Raw genomic sequence first — 14,540 nt, forward strand, 5'->3', positions numbered from 1 at the left:
TACAACCAAGTGGAGAGAGCTTACCAGAGTCCAAAGCCAACCCAATAGAAAGTGCAGAGGGAAACAGGGAGAGAAGAAGCAGGGGAAAGGGAGAAGAAGGGGAGAGGGAGGGAGAGACAAGAAAAGGGAGAAAAAGGGAAGATACAAAAGATGGGAAGGAAGAAGAGAGGGAGGGATCAGGAGAGATAGAGGAAGAGATTGAGAGAGGGAGGAAGAGAAAGGTAAAAAGAGAAAGGAAAGAAGAAAGGAAGGAAGAAGAGAGACAATGCCAGTAACTTAAATTTCCTAATTTGAACTTCTGATTTTCTAATTTGAACCTCTAGATTCATATGTACATAAAGCAACACTTATGTCTTCACCTTTCCAGTTAAATGAGCCAATAACTTCCCTTTTTACTTAAGTCCATAGGGTTCTTCAAATGGGGATCCATGACCCTCAATATATTAGAAACTGCACAATTGGAGCATTTATTAGAGATAGAATGAACTCACTTCAGAAAGAAACGAGGTTTATTTGATGAATATAAATAAGGCGATCAGCACAAAGTACTTCTCATACACATGATAACAAATTTATGAACTGTACATACCTTGTACAATGTTCTACTAGACACGAGGTTACAATGACTGGCTAATACATGCCCACTGGTAGTTTCCAGGGTTCCTTAGTTTTATTTATTTATTTTTCATATCGATGTCCATAATCACATGGTCAATATCACAACCCACATGCCACTCACTTGAAGAAATATTACAAGAAGCACTATCAAACGAGGGTCTCGGGGAATTAGATACACTGACCCTCGGCAGCATTCAATCGCCACTCTACACAAAAACATTGCAGATAGAGCTTATGTCAACACATTTGAGGTCTCGTCATAAACACTGTTTAAAAAGTAAATTGAAACCCACTTTCAAATGAAAGTTGACACGCTGCTAACGTGCATACTGGATACACAAAAATCATTAAATACAAAATTGAGACTGTACATCGAAATCAAATGGGGTATCAAGTACAAGCCTGCTTTTGCACAAAGACCAGCTTCTCCTAAATGTTAGCCCAAACGTCTTTTTTCAACTATGTTATGATTAGAAGGAAACCTGCTGAAGTTCGCGCAAAGGAAATAGCTTCCCAACATCACAGTGTTTGTTGTAAACCCAGAGACTATTCTTAATATGTGAAAAAGGGATATTTTTGGTAACCCCCCAAACATCAGAGAATATTACATGAAATGGGAAAGGTTGTTATGTTAGAGAGAATTTAAATTTTAAGGGACTAAATGATGTGCCCCCATAAAGGTAAGATCAATATTACTTTTAACCAACGAAAGTTGGGCAGAAAATGATCCCTCCAAACAAGAGCTGTGACAAAATTGGCACATACATAGAAATAGCTAGCTATACATGGGTTGGTTGTTTTTCTTTCTGTTCCAAGGACCCATTTTCCCTACTGGATTTCCTACTTCCTACTTCAAGTATTCAGTTGCAGAGTTCAGGTCAAGACCTGGTCATAGGAGGCAGTGAGGACCACTTTTTGAGGACATTCAAACTGTTCACTGGGACGCATTTGTGGCCTGGGTTTTCAGTGCAACATTGTGTCAAAATGTGCTAAATAAGCTTGCAAAGAACTCTGCTTACATCTCTAACCAAGACCTAGATCCCTCTGATAGTTAAAGGACAAACTTTTAAAACATGAATGCATTTGGATTGTTTATGCAACACGTAAGCATTACATAGTTGGTTATACTTACTGATGACAAGAACAAAGCCTGAAGCAAGAAACCTGCTTGAGTATCTTAACCGCGAATGCACCAAGAAAGAATGGTGCAACTCAGGGACAGTTTCATCTTCCCCGACAAATAAGGTGTTTGTCTTTTAAATATCTCTATGGCTCACAAGAGAGGTCCAGAGTTAATTGCACCAACATTTAAAAAAGTAATAATAATGACTAAATTCAATGCAAGACTTCAGGGACATCTGTTTAGAATCCTTTCCACAGCAGCAAAGAAAGACAACTATATTTATTAAGGCCACTCATGCTTAAATTCACTGTTTGTCCTTTAAAAATGCAGGTTTTCATCTCCCACTTGCATACACGTGGAAGGGTTTCTTCCATTGACAAGAAAATGGAGCAATACAAGAGTTGCACATGTTTGCCAGACTCAGTCATGAGTTTTATGAAGTTATAACAATTTTAATTGTTTCTTAATATTCAGAGGAAGCAGTAGGAGTTTAATTCTCCTTAGTACCATATCACTGTATGTAAAAGACCTCAAAATTTGGTCTTTTTCCCTGGCATGTGCTTTAAATAATGACTGTATCCACATACATGTTGTGTAGAGCTATATACAGAGACACAGCTTTTGTGATTGTTCCTCATTCATCAATGTTTTCATGTTTGATGCTGAAATGCTTTGGAATCCATGTTGCAGACACATTTTCTTTAAAAGGAAATAAAAAGAGAAATGACCCTTCATTTACAGAAAATCTAAGCTTACACTGTTTGCACAGCATTTGGATCTTGAAATGTGAATGAGTCCCAGCTTCTTCATGGAGACCTGCACGTACCGGGATGGAAAGAGTCTGAGGCTTGGTGGCGTCCCCGCCGTGGGGATGTGCAGAACACAGGGACTAGAGAGATGCAGGTGCCTCAGGCTTTTGCCACTCTCCAGTACATGACGGGGTACTGGATAAAATTATGAATGATCAATTTAGATGTGCCATGCATTGTCAGAGACACACACCATGTTCTCATAAGGCGATTTCTTGGCAAGTATTAGTGGTTTAAAAAATTGATTTCATTTCCAACCTGGCCCAGAGGTAACTACTGGTTACACCCTCAAAATGCGGTTCTTCAAACAACAGATTAAAGAAATAGAGGAGGGTAAAGGCTCGCAATTTTTGGTGTTTTTTGTTTCTTTGTCAAACACTCCATGCATCATGGTATACAAGCACTGCCAACACCACTCACTCACAGCGAATTTACACTTTTTGATAATCTAATGCATTAGGAATGCCCAATTAGACTGAACCAGCAGGATACTGGAGATGAGGCTAGTTGTCCAACAGAAGCTGAATCCACAGTTAAAATCCCATGGAGTTCAAATTTATCCAATGATGTTTAAGTAACATAAACAAAATGTTATCAAATAATGACATTCAGCAAAGATGATCACATTCAAAATGCCCGCATCCCAACAAAAATAGAGGAGCTGTCACTTTTCTCCTCTGCATTCTTCCTTTCCATCATATCCAAATCCATGAGAAATGACATGAGGTGATGAAGGAAATATCAAGTAGAACAGAATCACGTTCAATAATGTAAGTGAAAACTCCCCTTCAGTTCTGATGAGCCGCTCCAGGTGGTGGTGGACAGTGATGTGAGCCTCACTGCAATAGATTATCAGAATATTGCTGCAGAGCTGCATGTTCCCTTTATTCAGCCCTTCTGATAGCTGCAACAAGAAGGCACATAATTTAGCAGGAGAAGAAACTGGCAACAATATCTGAGATAATCCTGGCAGAAAGTTTCCCACTCTTCACCCCTGCACGCCTCTCCACCACTCTCAATGGTTGGGATTGGGTGGGAGTGGGGAGGGGGTAAGGGGAAGAAACACAGAGGAAGGACAAAGTAAACAGAAAGATAAACTATGTCCTGCAAGTACATCTGAGAAGAGGCCTCTTTCAAAATATGTCACATATATGTACAAATGTCTCTTGATACACAAAAAAGGAAATTGAAGGGAAATATGCCAAAATGTTCCAGTGATTATTTCCACATAATCAGACTATATGTCAACTTTCATTCTCTCTACACTTTTCTACAATGACGACGTTTTTAAATTATTTTTTAATTTGATTTTATAGACATTAAAGAATTAAAGATGGTTAAGATATCAGAGAACTTAGCATTCACTTAAAAACCAACCAAACATAAATGCGACAGTCATCCATTTGTCTATTTACTGCCCTGGGAAACAGGTATCCAGGAGCACCCCAAGGTTTCTCACTGTCCCAGTGAGGAGCCCTGAGTGTGGATACAACTGCATCCTGGGAAGCAATAGTGCAATGGGTGAGAAGAGGGGTCCATCCCACACTACTGCTTCAGATGAGGACTTCCTTCCCTGCTGATGCTCAACTTTGTGTGCCTGTGCCATTATCATTCACATATGGCCTGTGAGTGCTTCAGGGTTTCCAGCCACATGAGCTCAGCTATCTGGGAAATACGGCAGGGAGAGAAAAGATCAAACATACACACACACCCTTGTGTACACACAAGTCACTTGTACACATATCCTGAGCTGTCTCATTTGGTGGTTGATAGGCAGCATGTTTCAAGTCACGCCGACTAACAAGAATGCCAAAGATCCCAGTGTCTGCACAGGTAGGCAGCTATTTCAAGCCATCATTAAGTAGTGCAAATGAAATATGTGGCTTGGATGAACTCTGCTAATTCATACTCTGAGGAGTTTGGTGTAACCCTTCTGGTTAAGAAACTTGAATCGGGGTAAAAAAAATGACTTTTGCAGAGCCAGAAAGTTAGGGAGTTCCTAGAGCAGATCATATTACTCATTCTGGCACATAAACTCTCTGCAAACTTTGTATGAAAATTGTAAGTCAGAGCACGCTTTCTGTTTCATGAGCTGTGCATAGCTCTAATTCTTTTGTGCATTAAGCATTTCTTAATCATCCTTTTAAAGGGCTGACCAATTTATTAAAAGGCCACATGATTAAAAGGTAAAGAGAAACCCTAAGTAGTATTCAAATGCACCAGTCCTTTTTTTTTTTTTTTTTTTTTTACAGATGGGGAAACGAGTGAAAAACAATTACAGTGAATGTCCGATGTCCTTGATGTTTTTCCAAGATAAAGTAGCAAAGAACAATCATTTATTCAGTTGTGAGAAAGATTTCCAGCTGGGCAACAGGTCACAAGGCAGAATACAATGCACCACAATTGCAGCACACTGCTTTCGGGTAAGGTTTATGCTGGAGAGAAGAGAATTCTCTAAAAGTGTAGTCATTCTTTCAATCAAACAATCCATTCACCAGGAGGCTTAACTGGCTTTAAGGAAAAAAAGAAAAACAACAAGGTAACCTCAGGTGACACCACCAGCATTTGGAAATGCAGATGATCCCTTGTGGAGGGGGCAAAGAAGCATATGCTTTAAAAAATAATAATAAAAAATGAACTGGCTTCCAGCAATGAGCCAATCTAGGCTGCCACCCACTGTGAGATGATCCCTGGCCAGTCCTCCCTCACCTGGACAGTCACAGCGGCCCTTACCCTTCTCCAGCTTCCTCTTACAGCACCGCACTTTCAACGCAGCAGCCGACAGCAGCGCCATTTCAATGGTGACATCCACTCCATAGTGCATTCCCTTTTACAGTTTACAACCCCTGTTTACAATCCTGTTTTTAATCCCATTGCCCTTAGGATGCAGGACTGATGGACTCCAGGCCATACTGGCGAGGCCCCATCTGGCCTCTCTGCAGTCCTGTACTTACCCCTGACATTCCACTCTTGTGTTCCACCGAAGAAGAATGTTCCACTGAAGCTGAGCTTGCTTCTGCAGCCCTAAAAATTTATTTTCTCCCCATCTCACAAGCGTGTCTTTCTATCTAACATGCATTTACACCAGCTCTTTATCTGATCAATCCCTGTTTATTCTTCAGTTTCAGCTTGGATGTCATGTCTTCCCAAGAAGCCTTTCTTGACCCTCTTGGGTGTGATATAGTGTGGGAAGTCTCACATATACTGCAGGGTCCCCTTCTGATGAATTTTCTAGACTTGTACATCTGATAGAGTGTATGTGTGTGTGTGTGTATATACATATATATCTTTCATTTTGAGGCAGGGTCTTGCTCTGTCACCCAGGCTGGAGTGCAGTGGTGTGATCATGGCTCACAGCAGCCTCGGCCTCCTGAAATCAAGCAATCCTCCTAGCTCAACCCCCCAAGGAGCTAGGACTACAGGCACGTGCCACCAGGTCTGGCTAATTTTTGTATTTTTTTATAGAGATGAGTTCTCACTATGTTGCCCAGGCTCGTCTCAAACTCCTGGGCTCAAGTGATCCACCTGCCTCAGTCTCCCAAAGTGCTGGGATTACAGGAATGAGCCACTAAACCCAGCCTACCAGTTTAGAGAGCACCTCAGGTAGGTAAAATCCTTAAATCTACTCCCTACCCAAGACTCCCTATCCTAATCCCTGGCACAGGGAGCGAGAAGGTATCAGACCACGTTTACTATAAAGTTACCTTACGATGTAGTTACTAATCAGTTGACTTCAAATTAGTCTAAAGGGGGATTATCAGCTGGGAGAGGTGGCACATGCCTGTAATCCCAGCACTTTGTGAGGCTGAGGTGGGCGGATCTTCTGAAACCAGAAATTGGAGAACAGCCTGGGCAACATGGCAAAACCCCATCTCCACAAAAAAAGTTAAAAATTAGCTGGGTGTGGTGGATGTGCCTGTGGTCCAAGCTACTCGAGAGGCTGAGGTGGGAGGATCAACTGAGCTGGGGAGGTCAAGGCTGCAGTAAGCCGTGATTGTGCCACTTTAGCCTGGGTGACAGAATGAGACCTTGTCTAAAATAAAAAATAAAAAATTTTTAAAAAGGGTGATTATCTGAGTGGACCTAATTTAATGACAGAAGCCCTTTAATAGCAGAGATGTTTATTTGCTGTAGCAGAAGAGAAAGTTAGGGAAATTTGAAACCAGAGGGATTGGCTGTGCTGTGATGGAGTGAGACGGGGCAAGGACCTGAGAGCTTCCTATACGATGTGAGAATGGCACCCAGGTGACTGTCAGCAAGGGAACAGGGACCACAGACCTACAACCACGAGGAAATGAATTCTGCCAACAAACCGAAGGAGCTTGAAGGTGGATGCTTCCTGGAGCCTTCAGATTGAAGTCCAGCTAAGTCCACCTTGACTTTGGCTTTACGAGAGCCTAAGCAGAGAACCCAGTTGAGCCCATCTGGGCTTCTGACCTATGTACAAAACTGTGAGCTAATAAATGGGTGCTATTTTCACCACCATATTTACGGTAATTTGTTATGGAGCAATAGACTAATACAGCACCTCTCTGGGTCAGGCAACGTGCTTGGTGCCAGGAATGTAATAGTGAGAAAAGCAGACAAGGTCCATGCCTTCATGGAGCCTGTATTCTTGGGGAGGAAGACAGAAACAAATAGACACACAGATCAACAAATGAATGAGAATTTAAACATTCGCACCATGAAGAAAAGGAACGGGGAACTGTGATAGGGATGCTTAAGATTTATTAAGTGACTGATGACAATTATGATGTCAATCTTTATTTTCTTTTGATGAGAAAAGATGTCTATCCACAACTTTTCAGTGGAAAAAGCAGATTACCATTTTATATGCATAGCTCCATCTCATTTTTGCATCAACATATACATAAACATTTGCAAGTGTATACATTAGAATATTATTAATATTTATCTCTGGGTGATGTTTTTAAATTTTTCCCCTTTATTTAATTTTTATTATTTTTTTGAGATGGAGTCTCTCTCTGTTGCCCAGGCTGGAGCGCAGTGGCGCAATCTCAGCTCACGGCAACCTCTGTCTCCCTGGTTCAAGCGATTCTCCTGCCTCAGCCTCCCAAGTAGCTGGGACTACAGGCGTGAGCTACAGCATCCAGCCATTAAAATTTTCTCCTTCAGACTTTTTTTTGGTGTGCTTTTTGGATTTTTTTAAACCTAAGAATATATAAATAGTATCATACTAAAATATAAAGCTATTTTATTTGTGGGGAGAAACCAGGATTGGGTAGGACTGCTGCTCTTGACTTGGTTCTAGGTGTGGGGGTGTGAGGGGCGGGGTGGGTGACCGAGCACAGCGTAAGATTCCACTCCAGGACAAACGCCCCAGGGAGAGCAGGCTATAAACGTGTGGTGTCTCACAAATATTCCTTCAGACTGTTTTTCTTTGGAATAAAGACACCTGCCCGATTATGGCTTTCTTCTCCTGCCCTTTCAGTACTGATTTGCAGAAACAGGCTGGGAGAAAGGGGTCTTTGGTAAACACGGAGGGGTTAAAGGGGAAACTGTTTAATAACAGTAGTAAAACGCAGGCTATTTTTGACATCTGGGTTAATGTCCATTATGTTCCATGTGCTTTCCAAATGTGTGCAGTGTGCCCCCAGGTACAAAAACAGACACCCATTCACGACGGCTTCAGATGCCCCTAACACGCTGCACGTGGTGCCCACAGAAAAGGCAAGCTCCTGATAGACTAATTAACAACGGTTGGAGGAGAAGAGCTGCTCCTTCTGGGGGCAGCGGGCATCCTGCAGAACAGCTCCATGAAGCCACTCTGCTCATAGCAAAACCCAATAGAGTCGTTTCTGCTAAACAAAAAAAAAAAAAAAAACAAAAAAAACAAAACTATAACTACATCTGTGTTATTACTTAACATCTTTAAACACGGAGTGGAATGGGTTTCCCGTTTTCCTCATGAAGATTTATTTATTATTGTTGTGATCAAAGTGGCAACAAATTATGTTAAATCATTTAATTTTCTTGATAGAAGCAACCACCTTGAAACCATAATTCAAAAATATGAGTGGAGAGCAACATTTTACCTTGAGAGTGGACTCCTACAGCTCCACAGGGCAATAAAATGTAACACTTCAGAACCCAAAGGGCTGGGGGCTGGGATGGGGGTGGGCCGGACCAGCCCTGTGCTCAGAATTGCAAACTGCTGTTAGGGATGAGGAAGTTTGCTGGGAGGAGGCAGCGGAGGGACTTAGTATTTCATCTTTGGTTTCTGTGCACGGGGTATAACTCACCCATAATGTTTTAAATGAAGGGATTCAAATGAATATAGGCTGTGTACATCAAAATGGCAGCACAGACTGCTATGTCTCCGTAGGATTTATTTTTGTCGTTATTATTGTGATCAGAATTATTACCAATAATTCTACCATTTGGTGCATACTATCTGCCACCACCCTCTGTGTTTTGCGTTAATTATCTAAAACCAGCTTGATAGCACTGAGGTACTGATGCAGTTGGTTAATGGCCCTTCATGCAGATGAGGAAACGAAATCTTAGAAGAACTGGATGCTTTTGGTAACATTCCCCAGCTGCCTGGGGCCTCATTTGAATCCATGTCTTTTGGACTCCAGCGACCATTCTCTCCAGAGACCACAGACTCCTTGAGGCAAGGATTTCCTAAATCTGTCTTTTGTGTTCTATTTTCCCATTTCTGTAACCTCTTCACAATACTTGTGATATGTAAGTAATATATTTTTTTAATTATCTAAAAACTGGCCGGGTGCAGTGGCTCACGCCTGTAATCCCAGCACTTTGGGAGGTGAGGCGGGCGGATCACTTGAGGCCAGGAGTTCAAGACCAGCCTAGCCAACATGGCGAAACCCCGTCTCCACTAAAAATACAAAAATTAGCCAGGCGTAGTGGCGGCCACCTGTAATCCCAGCTACTGGGGAAGCTGAGGCAGGAGAATCGCTTGAACCAGGGAGGTGGAGGTAGAGGTTGCAGTGAGCCAAGATTGTGCCACTACACTCCAGCCTGGGTGACAGAGTAAGACTCTGTCTCAAAAAAAAAACCAAACAAACAAAAAAACAAACAAACAAAAATTATCAAAAACTTAAATGTTTCCTTTTAAAAGAAATATTTATTTTGCTACCATAATAGAACCATTATCTGTCTAATATGCACTATGCTAATTGCATGGCTATTAAAGTAAAAGTCGTTGTTCACAGAACACCTAAAACTATCTCCTGGATATGCTCTTCCTGCCTTCAATCAGCCTTGCCTGGGAGACCGTTCCCAGTGCCCAGCCATGGCCTTCTCCCCACGGGCAGAACCAGGCACGAGTCAGCTGGTCTTGCATATACTCTGGCCACCAGCCAGCCCCAGCACCACCCTAGTCTACATTTTGGGCTTTTGTCTTCTCAAGGGCAGAAAGCAGTGAAATAAAAAATCAGATATCTGCCATTCAACACAAGCATTAGGTATTCTAGGTACTTTTTAAAGCACTGGTTGAATAGAAATGTATTTGGTTGTTTTTCCTCAAAAGAATACCTCCTTTAACTGGAGAGACTGCCCATGGCTAAAGGTCTTTGTCACTCTGCTCCAAGGTTTCTCCATCTCGGCACTGCGGCCATGTGGGGCTGGATAATTCTTTGCTGTGGGGGCTGCCCTGTGCATGGTAGGATGTTTAGCAGCATCCCAAGCTACTGCCCACTAGAAGCCAGTAGCACTGCCCCTCTCCCAGTCATGCAATCAAAAATGTCTCGGGACATGGTTCCATATCCCTGGGGGATAAAATTGCCCTAGTTGACAACCATTGGCCTATATGTTTTACACAATTGGTTGACTGTGCTGTTTTAAACAGTGATATATTGGTAGATACGTACAGTATATGCATACATGCATCTACCAACCTATGTAAGATATGAACACTTTCGGAGAAATAAAGATCAATTTCTAAGCTGCTTTCATACTGTTTCAGAAACAGCTGCATAGATTTAAAAGTCCTGTGGAAATAGGTACAACCTCAGTAATAAAAATAATGAAAATGTGCAACTTATCTGACATAAAAATAGAAATGCTACAATCCTGAGATAGCAAGACACCTAAGACACTTGCTGAGTTCAGTGAAAAGGTGAAATCTAGTTTAAATGTATGGCATTCCTTCAGTGGCCCTCTAGGAGTCTGGCATTTTGCCAGGGTTCCTTGTTAAAAATTTGTTAAACGTGTTTGGCATTAATGCAAACACAAAGTGGTCATTTGTTACAAATTCTATTGGAATGCATTCATTTAAGGCAATGAAGTAGTTACTAGAAAAGAAAAAAAAAGTTCATTAAGTACATTTTAAAAATACAATGATGTATGCAGTGTGTAACTGTGGCGCCCTGGTGGCTATATAAATCGCTGACAGAATAACCACACATTGTGTTTAGTTTGAAATTGGAATCTTTTAAACATAACTGATAGAACAAAAACTGGTTTTGTTTGTTGTCAAAACTAATGATAGTCTTTCTTTTCTGAACTAGTTAAAATAACCAAAGGTTTGGAATACAATTTCTAACATCTGAAATCAGTGAAACAGACAGGTTTAAAGAAGTCTTTGGGAATCTTTGCGGGTGCCACTACTGACATCAGAGATGGGGGCTGGTCCAACAAACAGAACACCTGCACTCTGGAAAGAGGGGGATGTCCGAGCTATCCTGGAGAACCCCACTTGGGTAGCGCCAGGACCTCTGCTCTCTGAGCTGCCTGAGGTTATTAGGTTACCTGCAGAGGGAAAACCGTGGCTTTCATCACAGAGACAATGGAATCCTATGAGCAAATATCCTAAGCCTGTGTCTAGAACTCCCACCCCCTGTCCTGCCCTAAACTGTTCACACAAAGGAATTATTGCTGAGTAATAGTGACTCCTTAGCTTGCTGAAGAAACAGTTATGAAGCTCAGCTCCCTGAAAAAGGGGATACTTGACATCATCTGACATGTGGCCCTGCGGCATGCCTCGCTGTGGGTGTTAATGTGGAATACCTCATCTCAGGGCCCATTGATGCTAGCTAAAAATCAGTGTTAAAGGTGAATGAAAAACTCACCATTTCCAAGAAATATTCAGAAATGATTTACTACTTTCTTCCTCCCTTTCTCTTTCACACACTGACATATTTAATACTTACTACCATGAAAGTGTCCCGATAATAGAATCCCAGTGGTCCTGAGACCCTAGGACCAGCTCAAATTCCCACGGCTCCCAAACTTCCTTAGGTTGATCTCTTCTGCCATCTGGGTTTGATATTATCTAGGCTGCCCTTGAAGCAGATGGATCCAAGATCTCTTGGTCCCAATCTCTGGAAACATTCTCCTAGTTAAGAGTAAATTTAGGTTGGGCATCATGGCTCACGCCTGTAATCCCAGAGCTTTGGGAGGCTGAGGAGGGTGGATCGCTGCCCAGAAGTTTGAGACCAGCCTGGGAAACATGACAAAACCTCCTCTTTACAAGAAATACAAAAAATTACCCGGGTGTCGTGGCAGGTGCCTGTAGTCCCAGCTACTTGGGAGGCTGAGGTAGGAGGACTGATTGAGCCCAGGAGGTCAAGGCTGCAGTAAGCCATGATTGTGCCACTGCACCCCAGCCTGGGTGATAGAGTGAGACCCAGTCTCAAAAAAAAAAAAAAAAAAAAAAGAAGGAAGGAAGGAAAGAAGGAAGGAAGGAAGGGAAGGAAAGGAAGGAAAGGAAGGGAAGGAAGGAGGGAAGGAAGGAAGGAAGGAAGGAAGGAAGGAAGGAAGGAAGGAAGGAAGGAAGAAAGAAAAGAAAAGAAAAGAAAAGAAAAGAAAAGAAAAGAAAAGAAAAGAAAAGAAAAGAAAATTAGACAAAACCTTGCACCCTGTATGTGGCCTGGAAAAGTTTACCCTACCCTTCACAAATGCCAAAACAGGCTCAAGAAACAAAAAGTCAGCCAGACATGGTGGCTCACACCTGTAATCCTAGCACTTTTGGAGGGCAAGGCGGACAGATTGCCTAAGCTCAGGAGTTCGAGACCAGCCTGGCCAACACGGTGAAACCCTGTCTCTACTAAAAATTAAAAAATTAGCCGGGCGTGGTGGCGGGCGCCTGTAATCCCAGGTACTCAGGAGGCTGAGGCATGAGAATTGTTTGAACCAGGGAGACGGAGGTTGCAGTGAGCCGAGATCGCGCCACTGCACTTCAGCCTGGGAGACAGTGAGACTCTGTCTCAAAAAAAAAAAAAAAAGAAAGAAAGAAAAAAGAAAAAAAAGAAACAAAATTTCTAAGAACAGAGAGAAAAGACTTATCTGCAGAAGCAACAAGAAGACATGATGGGAAAGGGTAGAAACACACCTTGAATACTGTGGAACACATCTTGGTTTTGTGTGGCCTAAAGTTCATACCATTTTGGAGGCCTTTTTGAAGAAAAAGAATATATAAATAATTGAGTATTTCAAGCTTGATAAAAATATATGGCCTTGTGAACACTTCATTGGGGGCACCTCCCAGGGCCTTGGAAAAATCAGCGTACCTGAGGTGCTCCAAACATAAGCTCCATTATCTTCATGATCATGGGCCCTGTTATCTTATTTTTGAGATGGCATTTTCAAATTCCAATGAAAATAAAGTAAAACATTGTTAAAAAGCCCCTTACTGAAAAGAATTTGGTTTTAAGATGAGCCTGCCATAGCATAAACAAGTCACAGGAAGACATCTCCCTAAACTGGATGCTAAGAAAGCTGTCATGTTTGGGAAGGAGATGCCCCCTCCTAGAAAAGGAGCCAAAGAGGCATTCTGTAGAATTTGAAACATGAAGGAACAATTTGATATCTCAAGTTTACTGACCAGAAGTGGCTCCAATGACAAGTGTTTACAACAGGATCTTCATAGAGCCAATAATGGCAATTAGTCTCCAGGATTTGAAGGCGCCCTTCCCGCCTCACTGAGGTGGAATGCCATTTACTCTTGGGCTGGTGACTAATTAGGGGTCTCGTTTGAAGATCAAGGTTTTGCGATCCCTGCTTCTTAATAACATGGTTTGCCTGTCGGCCACCTGGGTCCAGGCGAGACCTCCCTTTCCTCCTCCCCAAACAGCAAGCACTGCCTTAGGCCAGAGCAAGTGTGGGCAGGAAACCACAGATCCAGCCTTTTGAGCGATTTAACCTCTTCACCGCCAGGATCCTACAACCCAGTGCTTGATTCAGCTGTGCAAAAATGGAGGCATTTGACCTTGTTTCTCAGTCAGGGCTGAAGGCTTCCCTGTGGTGCAAAGAAACCACCTTGGAGGTGAAATGCTATTCAGCATACTTTCTTGGAGAAGAAGAGAGAGAGGAAGACTCCACTTTTCCAGGTGGGTAGCTCATCAAGAGGCTCTCTGCATTTCTTCAGACTGGGCCGTTTCCAGAATGCCTAATAGAAGTGACTGGCTAAAGAAGGGGGGAGGCAGAGCCCTCATGTAACTGCTCATGAGACCCAAGAAGCTGAGGTGCCTGCGTCTTCAGACATCTTGCCAGGACCCCGTGGCCTTGCTATGTGAGGCTGGGCTGGGGCTACACTTTCTAAGACATGGTGGGGGAGAGGCCAAAACAGCAGGAAAAGTAAGCTGCAAAGAATTAAGCTTGTAACAACTTGGGCAAAGCACAAACAGTGACTGAGGTTGGTCCTCTGGCTGTTGACACACGCTGGCCTGGGTCGGTTGTGGTCACTAAACCCATTAGCGTTCCAATGTGGCAACAGCTAATGCAGCAAGTTCAATGTGTTTTTGTTTAATTTCTAAATGCTGGGTGCATGCCTGCAAGGATGGCCTGCTGAAGACAGACAACCCCACTGCCATAAACACAGTCATCATTGTCAGTGATCTGAAATTCATTTTTTAAACTATTTATTTCTTGGCAGATTGGGGCTAAATGGAGTTTTGCTTTTCATGAACTGTTTTTTAATTTCAACTTGCTACACACTTCTTTGTGTTTTCTAAGCAATCACCAATTCAGAGTTTCCCCGCAACAAAAGGAAATAGCCTTCTCTT

The 14,540-nt window shown here is 42.5% G+C and overlaps 1 protein-coding gene across 15 annotated transcripts in view; it reads right to left on the minus strand.

Moving 5' to 3' along the window:
- Positions 1–491: 491 nt before the first annotated feature.
- Positions 492–14,540, minus strand: part of LOC105482397 (ELKS/RAB6-interacting/CAST family member 2) — a 981,466-nt gene continuing 967,417 nt past the window's right edge. For 10 of the 15 annotated variants that reach the window (XM_071091912.1, XM_071091916.1, XM_071091914.1 and 7 more), the window contains one exon: positions 492–3,454. In XM_071091912.1, coding sequence (XP_070948013.1) covers positions 3,215–3,454 — 240 coding nt within the window. In that variant the 3' untranslated portion in view covers positions 492–3,214. The remainder of the gene's footprint in view (positions 3,455–14,540) is intronic. The other 5 variants (XR_011620093.1, XR_011620095.1, XR_011620096.1 and 2 more) reach the window with 4 other exon arrangements.

Source organism: Macaca nemestrina, chromosome 2, assembly GCF_043159975.1.
Source record: "Macaca nemestrina isolate mMacNem1 chromosome 2, mMacNem.hap1, whole genome shotgun sequence".
NCBI lineage: Eukaryota > Metazoa > Chordata > Mammalia > Primates > Cercopithecidae > Macaca > Macaca nemestrina.